At 48.4% G+C, this 18726-nt stretch overlaps 2 protein-coding genes across 4 annotated transcripts; one reads left to right on the top strand and one right to left on the bottom strand.

Annotated features, from left to right (window-relative positions):
* Positions 1-3395: 3395 nt before the first annotated feature.
* Positions 3396-14193, bottom strand: ABCF2 (ATP binding cassette subfamily F member 2). Of its 3 annotated transcripts, none has more exons than XM_062568595.1 (15): positions 14120-14193; positions 13701-13874; positions 10872-11084; positions 9792-9974; positions 9288-9459; positions 9057-9152; positions 7988-8090; positions 7805-7900; positions 7577-7696; positions 6960-7049; positions 6595-6705; positions 6280-6342; positions 5691-5819; positions 4726-4929; positions 3396-4014 (listed from the first exon to the last, which is right to left on the bottom strand). In XM_062568595.1, exons 2-15 carry the CDS (start codon positions 13852-13854, stop codon positions 3877-3879), a joined length of 1872 nt encoding a protein of 623 aa, XP_062424579.1. In that variant the 5' UTR covers positions 13855-13874; positions 14120-14193; the 3' UTR covers positions 3396-3876. The 3 variants fall into 3 exon arrangements, with proteins under 3 accessions (XP_062424579.1, XP_062424578.1, XP_062424580.1); XM_062568594.1 differs by having other exon boundaries at positions 14041-14146; XM_062568596.1 differs by lacking the exon at positions 6595-6705 and having other exon boundaries at positions 14041-14146.
* Positions 14194-14534: 341 nt separating this feature from the next.
* On the top strand, positions 14535-18726 carry CHPF2 (chondroitin polymerizing factor 2). Its single transcript, XM_062568593.1, has 5 exons — positions 14535-14670; positions 14746-15174; positions 15846-16410; positions 16833-17015; positions 17276-18726. Exons 2-5 carry the CDS (start codon positions 14903-14905, stop codon positions 18536-18538), a joined length of 2283 nt encoding a protein of 760 aa, XP_062424577.1. The 5' UTR covers positions 14535-14670; positions 14746-14902; the 3' UTR covers positions 18539-18726.

The following is an 18726-nucleotide window of genomic DNA, read 5'->3' as shown; positions in this document are numbered from 1 at the left end:
CCTAACCTCTATCAGAGCCAACTCTAACAGAGCAATTACTGGCTGACATAGGGCTAGTTATATAGCAAAGGCAGCAGGTCCCTCAACGGCCACAGGTGCAACCCCTAAGAAGCAGGAGGGATACACATCTGTAACTCTAATGCTTCCGCTTTGCACTAAGTGATGGGCCAGCTGGCCTAGGGAGGAGCTTCCAAGTAACTAATTTAATGAGACTTTCAGACATGACGAACAGTTGCAGGATAATAGGTAAAGACAGGGGCAAGGGAGGTAGTGTCTCAGTCACATGGGTCAGGAGTGCCAGAGAGGAGCTTTTTCCAGGGCAGGTCCATCTAAGGTTTTAGTGAAAGTAGGGTTGCTGCTTTGGTAGAAGGGTGGAAACCGGAGTACTGGAGATGTTGCTTCCAGATTCAAACGGATGGGACCTCTTCTGTACTACAGAACAGGTAGTGCACTTGGTGGATGTCAGTAACTAGAGTGACCATTAGCATTTGAATGAAAGCAGTATAAACACCTCAACAGGCAGTATTCCTCCCATTCACTCAGCTAGCCTGGGCTTAGGAGTCTAGCCTACTTCACACAACAGGGCCCCTTTCAAAGAAAGGACAGAAGAGAGGCACCAGGAAAGAGAGGCTGGCACACTGAGTACATATCTGACCTGTCTTGGAGACCAGTGATCACATTAGTGATGGTAATAGTGATGCAGAAAGTAAGCTAAGCTAGAGAAAGAGAGAGAAAAAAAAAGTGAAGCAACATAGTGGAGAAGTAAACAAAATAGTTTTCTATGCTTTGCTCTAGATACAAGAGCAAAGGAAGCCTTTCTCTCAGTAGGCACCACAACAGACACTTCATGAAAGGGTAATACATAATATCCGGTAGACAGGATACTGGCAGCATGTGCACTGCCCCCTGCTTGGAGGCACACCTTGTGCTGCTCGCATGGCTCATTCTTAACAAATCATATCCTCCAAAGGACTCAGTGTGGGAGACCTACTGTGTGGGTTGCACTGCCAGTGCTTCTACAGCCAGTAACATTTCTTTGAATTTTCCTTTATTCTAGGCCTGTCCTCATAGAGAGACATCTGAGTGCCTGCTCCTAGTGCAAATGAACATCACAGTGAAAAGCTGGGTCCAAGTGTTGTAGAGGGGCTACTTCTTCCACCCAAGAACTGAAATATCAATGATCACGTAGAGCAGGCTGAAATGGTCGCATCACTGTGTTTATTAAGGATGAACAGGCTTGGGCACAGAAGATAGGTGGTATTCTTCTGGGAAAGGGAGCAGTTTATTCAGTGAGGTCTATCAAGGTCAGGAGCTGTCGGTGGATGACTCAAACTGGGAGGAAGGAACTAGCATCATCATCACTTTCATTTCGTAAGAGGCTACACACTGATCAGGTGTAGCACAGGGCTTTCCCCTCTGGTGTGCATTCCACTCACCCACTGATTTATGGAGCTGTAATAGCTGAGATTCTTGTGGTGTGGGAGGCTGTTCACCAACCAAAGAGGGAATGATTTGTACCTGGAACTATTCTGCCTTTTCCACTGGTCATAGCAGAGGCTCTCAAATGGTGAAGGAGCTGTTAGGTGTTATAAATGGTATTTATCCTCAGCTGCAGCTGTAGCTGGCACTGGCAGTTATGAACACATGGGTTATGCTTTTTTTCTGACAAAATGTTTAGTGACAAGGAAGCAGTTTGGTGGATGAGGAGCAGAGACTGAGCACTCAGCATTAAGCATAGCTGGTCATTATATAATATAGCAAGGACAGAGGCTGATCCACTGAACAGTATAGTTAAATTTGTATTCCCAGATTTGGGGAATTACTATCTTATTCATAGCTGCTTCAGTAGATTGCAGGAGCTGGAGGCTGTCCATTCTGAAAGCTCAGTGCTTGGCTTAACTCGTACTATTTTCAGAGCATGTGTCGACTCGCAACACAACAAAAGCTAGGGAATCCCATAACCCTGAAGACAGCATCTGCAATTTTTGGCTGTAACTCACTTTTAGACTACAAGCAAGAGTAACAGTGTGGAGACTCCAACCTACCTCTTTCACAGAACTAACCCTTCTTGGAGCTAAGGAGCAATTTTCATCAGTTTGTCTAGCTCTAGTTCTGGTTTTGTGTATGATCAGATAAGCCTTAGCTAAGATAGTGTAAGATACTGCTGCTCCAGCTGGCAGCTGCCTTTCACACAGCAATCAGTAACCTGGGACATACGCTTGCTGTAACTGCTTCAGTGCAGTCTAACAAACTGTCACCAAAGATCAGGTTTAAATCCAGGTTGAAATCTCTCTGCTTAAGCATGCATGCATGTTCCATTTGAACAATGAGTATTTCAGGATTTGTATCTCTAGTGCAGGGAACTAACACCTTAAGCAGTAACAGTCACTTTTGCTTTGAACAAGAACATGGAAACAACTTCCACTGTGATATTTCCCCTATGGATTTCTGTAACAGCAGTCCACAACTTGGGTGGTTCCTTCAGAAAAAAACAAAAAATTATGCTGCTCAAGAAGTCATAGCCAGAAACAGCTGGCACGTGAGAGAGTACTCCAAGAAAGTACAACTACATATTTGTCCTACCCTTCTACTTTTCTCTAAACATGTGCTGTTGAAACAGGTTATTGTGCTACATGAACTTTTCACATGACCAGTGTTGCCATTCTCGTATGTTAAAAGTAATTAAAATGATAAATCATGATCACAAGTATTTTGGTTTCACTACTTTTTTTAGTAGCTTTTCATTATTTAAAAATACATGAAAATGTATTTTGTTCAATATAGTATTTAAGTTTCAAGCTTGTGTGGCACAAGGTGAGGTTTAAGCACCAACTTTTATAAAAATTTGTATTAAGAGCAAAAATATTAAAATAACGTTTTTCCTGATCAGTCAAACCTGCAGAGATCAAGCAGCCAAATATAGTCCAAAAATTCTTAATTATTAAAAGTCCCAGGTTAGATCCATATAATCCAACATGAAGGAAAAAGCATACACCTAAGCTGCCCTGTTGCAGAGAACACACTGATACTTTATAGCTCTACTTTCTATTTCTAACTTTGAATCTTCAGAAGCATTTAGAGCTGTATCTGCTAAAACAAAATGCAGACGTGACTTGGCCCCTTTTGTCATCAGCTGGAAAAACAGGGTTGGCTCTGTGAATTAGCAGAGGCTCCCCAGGTACAAGAATCCTGCTCACTGTTCCATTCCCCCTGAGCTCAGTTCTCACCCCTTCATTTACTCCACCAGTTCTGCCTATAACAAGAGAACTGCAGTACTGAAGAACTGAACATTCACCCCAAGAGAGGGCCCTACATCCTTACCCAAAAAGCTCTGCACTGGCTAATTTGCCCCACACCATGCCCCAATAACTACTACAGCTCACAAAACAAGAGGAGACTGTTCTTCCCTCTTTATTTACTGATGGATTCTCAGGCAGATCTGTTAATTACACTGTTAAATAATAGTTAAAAACAAACCAAGGCCAAAGGAGTTTGAAGTGAAATTCCTAAACTGAAGCAGAAATTGGAAAGGAGGACGTGGGAGAAGCTGGACTGGGGTCTCCATTTCTGTATCACTGCAATCCAGACACCCTAACCGCCAGTGCCAAGACCCCAGGCAATTAGATTCCAAGGCCTGGCTCTAGATGGGACATCATCTAAATAGGGAAATGGTTGCCCAAACGTAGCCAGATCAGGAGAGAAGAGGAGATCTGTCCAGATTTGGAGGCGCAAGGCAAGTCAAGGGGAAGCAGTACTGCAGCAATCCTAGAACACAGCCACAGAGATAGCAGCAGAGTCCCATTCCAGTCAGCAGGTGGGAGAGTCACATTGGCCACTGTCAGTCTCCACAGAGAGCACCTCACCGACTGCTCGAGCTCACACATTGTGGGTTTTTTTGGTGAGCTGCGGATCCTCATCCACCAGCTTTGACTTGAGATGTTCCTTGTAGGCAAGGATGTCACCTTGCCACTTTGTGATTGTCTGCTTCTCACAGACCCAGATCTCCTGTGCAACCTGAAAGCACACAAGGAGAGAGGAGAAGTCTATAGCCTCTACAAGCTGATAAGGAAAGAGTTTAATAACTCTCATGCATTAAACTGTCAAATAAAAACTCCTGTACAGTGTTTTCTGAATATTTTGTACTTCAAGATTTTAGAAATAACAGTCTTTGACCCCTTCTAATTCATGGACTAAAAAAAAAAAAAAAAAAAAAAAAAAAAATCCTTCCCTTCTAAATTGGGACTTGAAAAACTAGTTCTTTAGCTGATCTTTTCGGATATGCTGCACAGAAAGACAAAATTTTATCTGAACTTGCAGAAGAAGCCATAGTTGGTAAACCAACATCTGACATTTCCCTGTATGTGGAACCAAAAACAGTTTTCCTCACCTCTGCAGACTGTGTGCGAAATACAGAAATATTCTGGTAAAACTAATCCAGTATCATTAAAAAAAAAAAAAAAAAAAACACACACTAATTAAGACCTCCACAGTGACAAGTCTATTTGACTTATTCTTAGCTTTTTAGTTTATTTTTAAATGCTTGCGGTTTTTCTAGACTACACCGTCACTCAGCATGAACAAGGCAAGAGAACCACATCCAGTGACTTTTGTACTCACACATCATTTTGAGATGAGTTAGAGCCAATCAGCTGAAAACACTTTATTTTAATGACTGCTCAAAAGGTGCTGGAAAGGTGCTTTGCCAAAATTCACTACCCTCCTTACCTGCTGGATGAGCCTGAAGTCATGGCTGACGAGCATCATTCCTCCTTCAAATTCATTGACAGCATCTGCCAGAGCATCTATTGTTTCTATGTCCAAATGGTTAGTGGGCTCATCCAGGAAAAGCATGTGAGGATTCTGCCAGGCCAGCCACGCAAAGCACACACGACACTTCTGCCCATCAGAGAGGTTCCTAATGGGGCTCACCTGACAAACACAGACACTGTTCACAGCTCTGCAGGTATATTTATAGCACCAGTTCCTGGATTACAGCACCGGCTACAAAATACTCAGATCTCAACCTGTTTGCAACAGCTACATGCATCAGGCTTACACCTAGATTAAATTTCCTTCACCAGCAGAACAAAGGGATTCCAGGGGCCTCTGAAAGAGTGTCCGTAACAAGATCCAGCTTGTGTTAAGAGGTTCCAAGGGACAATGTTACTACATCTTAACACAAGCCTAAATTTACCTTCAAGTTCTGGAGTGACCAATGGAGAAGGATAGTATAAAAATCAAGGCTGAACTGCAGTGGTGAGGTCAATCCCTGTCATACATGTGATGTGTGGAAACCTGTCCTCTTGTCTGAACCAGGTAGTTCCCTCTCCCAGTTAAGAATCTGTTGTAGCATTTCTGTCTGGTATACATCTCAAATGTATAACTAGTTCAAGTTATGATTGAAAAAGACTTGGGTCTAGCACTATGCCACAACCTGTCTCTTCTTTACCCAGGTTCTCAGGAGGCCACCTATTCCAACCCACACATTCCTGCAACACAGGGAAAGTTCCTATGAACCACGATTTGTTTTCTCTCCAGTTTTAAATGCGGAGATGAAGAAAACATTTAAAAGCTGTGGTGTGCAGTGCCGCATACTGTGTCACACTGTCAGACATCAGTGGAGCAACAGAAAATGTGGAAGCTATGCTTCCCTAATGAGCAAAAAGCAAACTCCAACAGCTCATGCTCACCTGCTGCTTCCCTGTCAGACCATATCTGCCAATGATTTTTCTCATCTCCTCCTTTTCCTTGATTTCTGGGTAGCACTTCATCATGTATTCCAGGGGCGAGAGGTCTAAATCCAACTGCTCTTGTAAGTGCTGACAAAGAAGAAAAGTCAGCTTCAGGCTATGCAGGCCATCCACCTCATGACTGAGAGCACCTCCCCACTTACACCTCTCTGATACCAGCACCAAACAAGAGGCGGCAACACCACCCCCAGTAAATCAATTGTGCTGAATTATTAGGGAAGGAGTCTCTGAAGCAGTCAAGGTGCTTCTTCAGAATAGCAAGCTTATTCACCACCAATCACAAGGTACTCTCTCTCACATAGAAGGTGAAAAGCTAAACAGAAAGGACCAAAGAAAGCCTCTTTTCAGGGGAGGAATACTGATTAGATCCCATTCAGCCAATAGAACAGTTGTTTCCCTTGACTCCAGGAACAGAATGAAAGCAGTGGGAGAAGCTTAGACAGAAGCAGAAATTGAAGGACAAGGTTCCTCATTCCTAGCTGCTTTTTCCTCAGTATGTCATGTGCTTGGTGTCAGCTGCATTGAGTACCTGGTGGTATCTGCCGATCTTCACATGTGAGTGCTTGCGAATCATACCATCTGTGGGCAGCAGCTAGAAGGGGAAGATAAGAGCATTTCAACATGAAATTCCTCTTTCTTGTGGTACACAAAACCAAACAGATCCCAGCCATCTCTTCCCCAACACAGAGGAGGCAGTCTGAATAGCTGGTGTGAGAGAGAAAATCCTGTACTGCAGCAAGACCTTAGATTTCCAAGGTCCGACTGGGGTGGTCAGGCAAATTAGAGCTGGAGATCACCTCAAGACTAAAAGTGCAGAAAAGGATAGACAATGCAAGGAGCACACCTCTCCTGTGAGCAGTTTCAGCAGTGTTGACTTTCCAGCTCCATTGGGTCCAACAAGAGCTACCCGGGTGTCTAAGTCAATCCCAAACTCCAGGTTATTATAGATCCATGGCTGAAAACCACAAAGATTGACACATATTATGTCTTTCCACTACCATTCAGAACATTCATGCTGCACCTGAAAAGCTCTAGCCTCAGCAGACTCAGTACGAACACTACCAAGAAGTTTCATCAGCTAGTAATAAGCTGCAGCCTGATTGGAGAGCTTAGTCAAAAGCCTCACATCCAAAAACAAAGCAGAGACAGGAGTAATCTCCATACAAACCATGCAAGAGTTAAGCATTACAGCACACTGCACATACTCACCCCATCCTTGGTATATTTGAAGCTGACATTCTGCACCATGATGACAGGAGGGGGGATTTTCCCACATGGCGGGAAATAGAATGACAAAGTCTGTTAACACAGAATACCACTTGTTAGACATCCTGGAGTACAAGACAGCCTAGTTATTCCAGGATAACTCTGCCTGACTACAGTCATCTGTAATTTATGAGGCACTCCAGCAATTCACTCAACAGATTTACTCCAATTAGTTGTTTGCAAGCCTGTTTACTGGCTAATGATCACATATTTCTCTCCTCTTGATGCATATGCGGGCTTATCCTCTTCAAAAAAAAAAAGGAGTGCTCTGAGCATCTTCCTCAGTCTTCTCCAAACTTTAAAAACTGATTTCTGTGTCTGTAAAATGTCCCTATTTGTGTGATAAATCTCCGTCTCTTCCTTGGAAGATTAAGACTGTTCTTTCCACTCTTCAACCTTACACTATCCTCACTGTAATCACCCTCCTGGCATTACGAAGGGCATCCCATTCTTGCTCCCAGGTCTGTCAGCCATTCTAGCTGTCAGCTAAAGCTCATTTTACCTATCCAGCCCATGTTCACAATTCTGATCTCTATATACCATATCATGTCTGATTTTACCTTATCATTCACCACTCTCTCTGTTAGGCCAGAAGCCATCATTTTTTGAAGGGTCTTCTCCTTGCTCTGGGCTTGCCTGGCCAGCTTGGCACTGCCATGACCAAATCGTGCAATGTAATTCTGCAACAAAACACAAGGTTAGCCTGAAAGCCACAGTGACAAGGTTGAGGAGGTACAGGGTTGCTCACATGTATGGTCAGACAGATGTTCATGCAGCTAGGCAGGTACCTTCATGTGGGCAATCTGATCCTGCTCCCAGTGGAAACGCTTCATTTGATTTTCTTCTAGCTCCAAGCGGGTCTTTACATACTGATCATAATTTCCCTAGAGACAGAGACCATAGAAACATCAGACATGTCCCAGAGGTCAGCTCCTCTGTTTTTGCTGGTTGTCCAGGTGCCATTCACTCACTGTGTAGTACTTCAGTTTGCGGTTGTGCATATGGATGATGTTGGTGCAGACACCATTCAAGAAGTCCTGGGAGTGGGATATCAGCACAAGGATCCGCTTGAACCTGTGGCACCATATAAGCCGTTAGAGACTAAGCTACGAAAAGGCTTCGTGCTTGGCAGCCCTGAGAGTGGCAAAGGATTGACATTCACTAGAACTGTCTTGTCTACAGCCAAATTAGGAGCAAAGATAACAGCCTTGGTGATTCTGTGGGAAATCTGGGGTAAAGCAGCTACACACAGCTACAATAAGCGAAGGATATCCATCACTGGGCCACAACATTCTTCATCGTATGTTTAGGGGTCCCAGTCTTCATGAAGAGTCAAGGGCCTCCCAAAAAAGAGAGAGGCTCAAATTACCTTCCTAAAATATCTGATTTATAAAACAAGCATGCAAAAGTTTCAGCTGATACAGCTAATGGAATAACCTCTGCAAATGAAAAGCCTTTCTCAAATGTTTGCATCAGGTGCTTTTAACCCACAATCCAGATAATCTAAGCTTCATAACTATTCCTGAACCTTTCACTTTAAGCATCAATACTTCAACTTTGTTTACTAAAGTATCTCCCTGACATACTACGAACAGATGAAGCTGGCAGATTCAGATACTCCAGTTCTGGAAAAAAAAAAAAGAAAAAGAAAAGAAAAAAGAAAAATATGCAGATAGGTGAGCAGGCAGGCAGGTCTGTAAAGTTCACACTGCTGGTACAGCAAACAGGGCTGCTACTATGGCTGCCAGGGCCCCTCTCAGCTTTCAGAAAGAAGTTTCTCCAGTGAGCACAGATCAGCATTTCTCCTTTCCTCACTGAAGGTGTGACAGGGGCTTATTTTGAATTTGTTACCCTTGCATCAGAAACCCTTCTGTAGAAAAACATAGTAGCCAGCACAGTAAGGCATCACTGGTATTGCAACATAGTTAGACAGCCACCAGAACAGTATACAGCTACTCTTGTGGTGCCTGCTTGCTTGCTGACCAGATGCTCCTGCAGGAAAGCACAACCCATGGAACCAGCGAACTCCTTCATGCTTACGTTTTCAGCTCTTCCTCCAGCCACACACAGGCATCCAAGTCAAGGTGGTTTGTGGGCTCGTCTAGCAGCAGCATGAATGGCCGAATGAATAGGGCTCTGCAAGGAGAGAAGAGATGACAGGGTAGGGCAAAGGCAGGCACTCAGAGCCTCCATGCTCTTCTCAAAGTTCCTGGAAAGAGTCGGGAGCAGAGAGGCATTCTCCCAGGAGGCAGCAGGCAGTATACCACTCACCTAGCAAGTGCTACCCTCATTCGCCAGCCACCACTAAAGTCCTTCAGCTTCTTCCTCTGCATGCCTGGAGTGAACCCCAAGCCATGGAGGATACGCGAGGCCCGTGCTTCTGCCTTGTCAGCATCCAACTCCTCCAGACGTTCATACAACTCCATCAGCTTCTCACACTCCGCTGAAAGAGAGCCTGCCTGTCAGTACTTCTACCAATAACAGGCTCTCCACTGCAGCTCCCTACAGCTGGGAAAACTCAAGTCTGTCTGCTTCACTACTCAGCCCCCTCCACTCCCAAGTCTGAGAGACTCCTTAAGAAGCTGCATGGGATAATTTCATCTAAAGAGGAAGTGGAATCCCATAGGACTCTTCAACTAGTACAGGGCAGCAAGGAGAAAGAGGTACTGTAACATGTAAAAACTCTGCCAAGGAACCCAAATGAGGCTTTTTCTTCAATGAGGAGGGAAAGTAGAGAAAATGTCCCTTGCCCACAGGGATTCTGAGAAGTTTTACCATCTTCATGAGCCAGACGCTCTGCTTCTCGTTCTAACATGGCCCTCTCAGTATCCACCTCCATCACACATTGTAGAGGGGTCTTGTCACTGGGAGGCATCTCTCGGGTCAGGTGGTAGATGTCAATGTGCTCTGGGATGGGGACTTCTCGTTTCCCAATAGCTGACAAGAGCATGGATTTCCCTGCGTGCAGACAGATACTCCACAATTATTCACTAGATTCAATGAGATTCAAGGTAACAGAGCAATGCATGAGATATACTCAAGTCCCATAGACTCCCTTCCTCTCCAATCCAAGAAAACCTTGGAAGTTCCTTGGCAGCAAAGAAGCCAGAAAAACCAGAGCCTGTTGCCTCACTGCAATAGGCTGCCCTCCCAGCTCAAGATCACCACCCCAAGGACAGGACTGAGACAATGAAGAAGTTCTTTGAAAACTATTGCACTTCAGCCCTTGCCCTGCTTTAACGAGTTTTATCTCTGCTGTGCATTGCCTGCTGTCTAACACCTATTTAGCAGGAAGATATAATCCCAGACTCTAAAAACTCCTAATGCAGAAGAAAGCAACGCATTCACCACTGGAGAACTTAAGTATTTCCCTGAAAGTTAAACTAGCTGGTTCCTCTTAGTAGCTCGTCTTCAATTACACCCATATTCTGCATCTTCCCATGTACAACAGTGTCACCTTCTCCAGGGACTGATGAAGCTGTTTTTCCAGTCAGACTAAACCAAATACTCCCTACTCCTCCACACCCTGCAGGATTTTTTTTTTCACTAGTAGCATTAGCGACATTGCTTAAAAAAAAAATCTGCAAACAGGTATCAGATGACAGGCATTTCTTCCTACTCTCCACAGGAGCAAGTCTAAATGCATAGTTCAAAGCCAGAATGCAACCTCATAACCCTACTAGCAATTCCTCTTTGTTGGTGGCAAGGTGGCAGGACAGTTTTCATGTCCAAGGCACGTCTAATAACCTTTTTTCTGGCTTCTAGCATTTACCACCTCCATCTGTTCAGCTTTTCAGCACTACAGAATCCTCACCAAGCTCCAAGAAGCCTATATCACTGTACCCCACAGCTTACCAATCCCATTGAGTCCGATCAGGCCATAGCGCCTCCCAGAGTTTAGCTCAAGTTTTGTATCACTCAGCAGTTCCTGACCGTGGAAGGTCAATGAGAGGTTAATGATGTGCACATCCGTACTGTTAGGATGGGAAGCCAGCACTCCTGTCACAGCACGGGCAGCAGCTTTCTTTAATTCAAAGTCCTCCAATTCCTTCGTAAGAGCATCCACCTCTGTATGCAGAGACAGATCAGAAGTGTTATTGATGCACAGTCACAAGGGAATCCACAAGCCCCTATGCTGACAGGCCCAGAACTCCAAAAAACAAACACCATTTTCCCATTTCTACAGAAACATTAAGGAGGCCTAAAGGTTTTTAATACACTTTTTCAGCTCTGCAGATAGATATATATGGTCCAAGAGCAACTTTCACCTAATCTATAAAGTCTGACCATTAGAACTAAGTGAGCTGCCAGGATAGTTAGCCTGCTACCAGTATGATGGGACTAACACTCTGCAGGAAGGACTGGGATGAGGGAAGGAGCTAAGCAGTGCTGCCTGCAAGCTTCTTAAGGAAAGCACTGGCATAAGGAAAATTTAGCTAGGAAATAAGTGACAGGAAAGAATAGAGGAGGAGAGAAGCAGCACTGGAAGAGACCCTACCAATTCTCAAGAAGCAAATCTGTCTGTGTGCAGGCTCCTTCTTCCTCTCCTCTTATAATCTAAGTAGATCTTTCCTGCCTTGCTGATCTTCTGTCCTGAAGCCCTGGGTTACAATCCAATTTTCACTCCTTGGGGAGACCCTGCCATTTGAAGAGGAAAATGCCATTGGGGATCTTAGCAAGCTCCAGCTTCTGAGAGCAGAGACTTGGTGTTCAGACTGTCAGAGTTCAGGTCAGTAAGTGATACCAGCCTGGCTGTCAAAACCTAACATTCCTGGCAAAATCAGTCATGCAGTAAAATCACTATCATCTTGGGGAAAGATGTGTGTCAGGCAAGAAGGAGCAGACATTGCAGACCATGCTGACATAGGACGCCCTTTAAAAGAACTTGCAACGTAAGTAGAAGAGTTGCATAAACAAGCAAACCAGATGAGTGACAAGAAAGGCATAGAAGTTTTATCTGTTTATTTGCAGTTATTTCACAGGGAATTGCCAGTGAAGAATATGCATTTACTGACTCATTTAATCTGCCTTCTGAATCATATAGTGGTTTAACAGTCTCTTTTCCACAGTGCCCAACCAACACTGCAGGCAGGCCAAGGCCAAGAAGTGGCCCAGAGTCCAATTCCTCCCACTGCCTGCTCACCACTTCTCTTCAGCAACCCGAACCGACGGCAACTGCTTTGCTTGTGTTATTCCTCAGCAATGCGCCCGCGGCTGCAGGCAGAGCGCTCCCTGCCTGCCCCAATCCAACTCGGACTCAGAGCAAGGGCTGGACGCTGGCAGCAGAGAGCCCAAGGCGCAGAGCGAGCCCCGACTCCGACGGCTCCGGGACCTCGTGGCGGCTCCGAGTCCGCCACCAGCAACCACGCTCTGCTGCCAGCCGCGCCGCGCTCAGGAATCCCCCGGCCCCGACCCCACGTGGCGACGGCGGCGCCCTGGGCTCGGCCACACCCCCGCTCGGCCCGCGGCTCCCCGGCTCTACCAATAGAAGGGCGGCATGCAAATGAGCGCAGGACGCGGGTAGCGATTGGTTGGGCCGCGCAGAAGCACCGTCTCCCGGGGCCGGCGGCGCCGCGGCGGGCGGGGGCCGGCGGACACCGCTCACGGCCGCGCAGAGCTCCGCTCGCGCGGCCGCCTCCAGCCGCCGCAGGGCCTCCTGGCGGCTCCGAGTCCGTCACCCAGCAACCCCGCTCAGCTGCCAGCCGCGCCGCGCTCAGGAGTCACCGAGATCGCGGAGGCTACACAGGTCAGGGCGCTCTGCAGTGGAGCCTTGCCTCGCGGTTAAGACCCCCGCGCTTCGGGTGCCTGGGGGCCCTGTTCCACGCACTCAGCATCTTTTAAAAGCAACACCAACAAAAATGCGAGGAGGATATGCCTGGAGTCTTTGCTGCCTCAGAAAAGAAGTTGTTGGCTCAACAGCTTGGGGGCAACCAGGCAGACTAAAATAAGGACAAAAAATAAGTTCTCTCTTCAAGCTTTACCTTGCCTATTTCCTTTAGGAAGATCATCATCTGTTGACAAAGTTTCTTTCATTAAGTTATCCAGGCTCCTAAGCTTGGCAAACCAGATATGTCCCAGAGATTCAGCTGAATAGAGATTCATAGCAACATCAGGTTTGCAACAAGAGCAGAGAAGAAGCAAGACACCACAGTGGTACTGCAGCAGAAGAGACCCAAGTGAGGGCATCAAATGCCAGAAAATCAGGACAGTATCTGCTTGAGAGGGAAATGGCCCATCAGCACCAACCATCATTATTCTACTAGCCTCAAGAGAGCATGTAGTGAATACCTGGGTCACCCAGCTTGTGGAAAACAACCACACAGTTTGTTATGGAATACTACTGACTGCAGGGAGAGAGAGTAGCCCTAATGGGAGACACTGCAGCAAGTCTGGTTCAGCACAAGTCCATGTCCACATGTAATTTCATCTGACGAGGAAAACTATCCCAGTTTACTAATTTGTGGGCAAAAACAGATATGCACAGTTGCTATCTATAAACAGTCTCTGGCTGGATATTCCCAAGCCCAGAACATACGGGGCTGCCAAGCTGACCCCAGGCAAGGACAGCCTGCCAAGTGTGCCATACCAAGTAGTGCCAACCTCCGCAGGGCACGCTGCCACGAGCCGGACAGTCGGCCGCGCCACGGCGAGGCCGGGCCCCAGTACGGCGGGGCCGTCTCTCACCTGGCATCAACGTCCCGTTGGCTTCTGGGGGCCGGGCCTCCTGCGGCTCCATCCCGGCATCGCCGTTCTCCTCCGTGGCCCGGCGGGGCCGCTGCCGGGCCTTGGCCGCCTCCTTCTTCTTGGCCGCCTTCTTCTTGGCCAGGTCCGAGGGCATGTTGCGACGGTGGGCTGCGGCTGCGGGACGACAGGGGCCGTTAGGCCAGGCCAGGCCGCGCCGCGCCGCCCGTTGTTCCACGCCCCGGCAGCACTATGCGCCGCCCGTCCCGGGGCACGGGGCACCTCCGGGCCGCCCGAGGGCCACCCGCCCCCCGGGCCGCCTGCACAGAGCCGCCTGACTGACCTGACCTGACCTGACCTGGCCCGGCCCGGCCCGGCCCGCACCGCCCACCCGCCCGGCGCGGCTCGGCGCGGCTCCGCACCGGCTGCTCCGCGCTTTCCTTCTGTCGCAACAGGACAGCTGCTACCGCGTGCGCACACTCCACCCCCCTCCGGAACAGCAGCCAGTAGCAACACAAGACGTCACCCACGCCGGGTCGCTGACGCCACTCTGGGAAACAGAGTCCAAGCTCCCTCTGTCGGCTCGGCCGCGAGCGGGCTCGTGCGGCCAGGTCACTGCAGGTCCCGGCGTGCACCGCGCCGCACCGCGCGAGGGGCTCGGCCTGAGCGCGCGTCACGGCCACGCACGGCCTCCGCCGTGCTGCGCGCGTGCCGCAGGCGGGGGCAGGGCGCGCCCTAGCGAGTGCGCGGAAGGCTGTGGCTCGCTGCACCATAGAGGCGGCGGGTGCCGGCGGGTAGAGCGGCGGCTGCGGCACCATAGAGCTGAGAGGGGAAGCGGAAGCGCACGAGGGCGGCGATGAGGCGGCTGAGGTGGCAGCAACGGGAGTGTGGCCGGGTGGGAGTTGCTGTCTCCCCCCGCGCCTCCGGCACGGAGCCCAGGGCCGGCCGCGCCCGCGGCCTGCTCTGCCGACAGGTGAGAGCGGTGCCGTGCCGCCAGCAGGCCGCGCCGCGCCCGGGGCCGCGCGCTCACACGCCCGTTCTCCCGCAGGGTCCCCGCCGCTGCCCGCCCCGCATCGCCTGACGCGCCTGACGCCCTGCGCCTGCGATGTCCCACGGCTGCCGGCTCCCCGGGCCCCGGAGCGGCTCCGGGGGCCTGTGCCGGCCGTAGCAGGCCTGCCGAAGGCACCGGCGCCGCCTGAGCCGTAATGCGCCTGGCCGCGGTGCTGGCCGCGCTGCGGCCCGTGCTGCCGCTCCTCCTGGGCCTGTCCCTGGGCTGCAGCCTGAGCCTGCTGCGCGCCTCCTGGAGCCAGGCCGGCGAGGACGCGTGCCCAGGGGCGGCAGGTCGGCCTGGGCTGCCTGCCGATGGAGCACAGACAGAGGCAGCAGAGGGAGGGCCAGGCCAGGACCGTGAAGACTTCAGGCCCAGGATCGTTCCCTACTACAGAGACCCCAACAAGCCTTACAAAAAAGTGCTCAGGTAAAAGTCTTCCTTTGGCCAAACTTCTTCACAGAAAATAATCACGTATAGATGGTACTAAGGATTCTATGGTTTTGCATAAGTTAATGGATTCAGGCTGAAAAAAGCCATTTGAAATATCTCAATTCATAATAAAAACCAATTGTAGAAGCACGAAATAACAAGGTAAATGTGCTAAATGCTACAAATGGGCACAACAGAAGTATATAACAACTGATCTTTTCCCATCCCCCCCAAAAAAGACAAGAAGATTGGAAACTCTTAATCCTTCTTTTATTATGTATGTCTAACGAAAGTTTTGAAGAATGATTTGACATGTTCTAATCAGTCTATTGATCAGTGAAATTCTGCTCAATTAATAAGAATGTGTATAACTAGTGGTTAGCTTTTTTTTTTTTTTTTTTTTTCTTTTTTCTTTAAGTCTTATACTTGCACAGATTCCTAGCTTGGATGGATAATATGAGTATCCTTGAAGGAGGCAAGTATCTTTATCAAATGGGATTTTTACTAATGACTCTACTCTTTAAGGCTCTAGACCTATGCTGAACTGTTTTAACCACTGGTGAACTCCAGCAAACAGAATGCTCCTAAGTTCCCATAAGCATGGAAAGCAATCCCTTTGCTTTGTGTCATCCAGCTGTTTATGATGTAGGTATGTCCTTCCTTTACAGAACTCGCTACATCCAGACAGAACTGGGATTCCATGAGAGACTATTTGTGGCTGTGCTGACCTCTAAAGCTACCCTGAATACACTGGCAGTGGCAGTGAACAAGACAGTTGCCCACCATTTCCCTCGCCTGCTGTACTTCACAGGGTTGCGCAGTGCCAAGGTGCCCCATGGCATGGTACTGGTGGCCCATGGGGATGAGCGTCCTATCTGGCTGATGTATGAGACCATGCATTATATCCACCAGCATTTTGGTTCTGACTATGACTGGTTCTACATCATGCAGGATGATACCTATGCCCAGGCAGAACAGGTCAAGGCTTTGGTGACGCACCTAAGTATCAACCAAGACGTCTACCTGGGTCGAGCAGAGGAATTTATTGGGGGAGATGAGCAGGCCCGCTATTGCCACGGTGGCTTTGGCTACCTGCTTTCCCGCAGCCTGCTGCTTAAGCTCCATCAGTACTTGGACAGTTGTCGCAATGAGATCCTTAGCATGCGCCCAGATGAGTGGCTGGGACGTTGCATCATTGATTTCCTTGGCATCACTTGTGTTTCCCAGCTCCAGGTACTACCTCCCTCTCCAGGGTTTTGTGTTAGCTAAGAACCTACACCCTCACTAGCCCCTGCTGCACAGTAAATGGGCTTTTCTGTGAGCCTTTGCTGTGAGGCACAGTGCAGGAAGAGGCTGTGTGGTATGACGGTGTGGAGGAGGCCCATAACCAAAGCAGAGAGGTTGGGGTGGAGAGTGGAGACAGTCAATTTCTTTTGCAATCATTCTCAGGTTTTTGGAGGCAGTTGGGATAAAAAGCATGTTGATACCAAGAAACAAGCGTTTAGTATGGGGCGGAGCATGGCAACCCATAGCATGTTTGTCTATGGGTATTGTAGCCAGCACAGAGAGGGGTGGATGCATGCCTGAGATGAGGGAAGGCTTCACTGTGAAATCTAGAGTTCCAAGACAGTCTTTCTGGCCCTTGTCCGCTGCAGGGCCAGCATTATCACACCTATGAATTGGCCAAAAATACTGAGCCAGAGAAGGAGAACAAAGAGGAATTCCAAGCCGCTCTTGCTGTGCACCCTGTTTCTGATGTGACTCTCATGTATCGGCTGCACAAGCACTTCAGCAGGATCCAGCTGGGGAGAGCCTACCAGGAGATCCAGGAACTCCAGGTATGCCGGTGAGGGATATCAGCGGAAACTCTTGGGCCAGAATTTCTTCACTTCCAGCTTTGTGAGAGGACATAGTTGCTTCTGTTGTGTAGTTTACCGTCAGCCAGGGAGAAGCAGCATTTCTGTTACTAATTATCCAAAACTCTTGGTGTGACACTGTCAAGATACAGCTCTAGTTGGTGAGACAGGTCTGTATCGGAGATAGTCCAGACCTCTTGGAGTAAGTGGAAGTGATCAGTAAGAGTTCTCTTTTTGTACAGATGCAGATCAGGAACCTGACATCACTGACCCCTGCAGGCGAGGCAGGCTTGACGTGGCCTGTGGGCATTAATGCCCCATTTCTTCCCAAGTCTCGTTTTGAGGTAATCAGCTGGGACTACTTCACGGAGCAGCACCTCTTCTCCTGTCCTGATGGTTCCCCAAAGTGTGAGCTCTCGGGAGCCAGCAAATCAGATGTCAGTGACATAATTGAGTCAGCACTTGAGCAACTTAACAGCCGCTACCAGCCTCTGCTCCGCTTCAGCAAGCGACAGTTGCTGAATGGCTATCGGCGCTTTGACCCCACACGGGGCATGGAGTATACACTGGATCTCCTGCTGGAGGCAGTGACCCAAAAGGGTCACAGTCATGTTCTGGTCAAACGAGTGAGCTTGGTGCGGCCCCTAAGCAAGGTGGAAATTATTCCCATGCCATATGTAACAGAGGCCACACGGGTGCAACTGGTGCTTCCCTTGACTGTGCAGGATCTGGATTTTGTGGCAAACTTCCTGGATATGTTTGCTATGAACACACTGGACACCCATGATAATGCACTGCTGACTTTACTTTTCATCTATCATCCCTATGATGCCCAGCGAGTCAGCCAGGTAGATGTTTTTGCTGGAGTCAAAGCTATGGTAGGAGAGCTGGAGAAACGCTATGCAGAAGTTAAAATCCCCTGGATTAGTGTCAAAACTGAGGTGCCATCTCAAGTGAAACTCATGGATATAGTGTCAAAGAAGCACCCTGTGGACACCCTGTTCTTTTTAGCCAGTGTCTGGACAGAAATCAACATGGAGTTCTTGAACCGCTGTCGCATGAATACTATCAGCAATTGGCAGGTATTTTTTCCAGTGCATTTCCAAGAGTTCAACCCCGCATTGGTGTATCATGGTGAGCAAGCTGCTTCCTCCAGCACTGACTTCTTAAGAGATGGGCATTTTGATAGACATTCCTTTGCTGAGGCTTGCTTTTATAACTCTGACTATATGACAGCACGTACCAAGCTAGCAGCTGATGTCGTAGACCGGGATGAGGTGCTGGAGAGCATGGAAGTATTTGATGTCTTCCTCCACTATTCTGGCCTGCACCTATTTCGGGCTGTGGAACCAGGGTTAGTGCAGAAATATGCACTGAGGAGCTGCAATCCACGACTGAGTGAGGAATTATACCATCGCTGTATGCTCAGTAACTTAGAGGGACTTGCATCCCGCTCACATTTAGCCATGGGCCTCTTTGAGCAGGAACAGGCCAATAGCACTTGAGAGACTTCTTAGCACCTTAACATTTGGCACTTTCTGCCCTCTTTCCAGCCTGGTTATGGGAGAAGGGCATGAGAGGTGAAGGGAAGAGGAAGATGCTCACAGCCTTGCTCTAAGGCACAAGCATGGGCTGTGGAGAGAGGCTGTTTGTTTTTAAAAAAAAAAAAATAAAAAGTTTCTTTCCAAGCAGA

Source organism: Rhea pennata, chromosome 2 (assembly GCF_028389875.1).
Source record: "Rhea pennata isolate bPtePen1 chromosome 2, bPtePen1.pri, whole genome shotgun sequence".
Taxonomy (NCBI): Eukaryota; Metazoa; Chordata; class Aves; order Rheiformes; family Rheidae; genus Rhea; species Rhea pennata.
The sequence above is the reverse complement of the archived record's forward strand: the minus strand, read 5'-3'. Positions and strand labels throughout refer to the sequence as shown.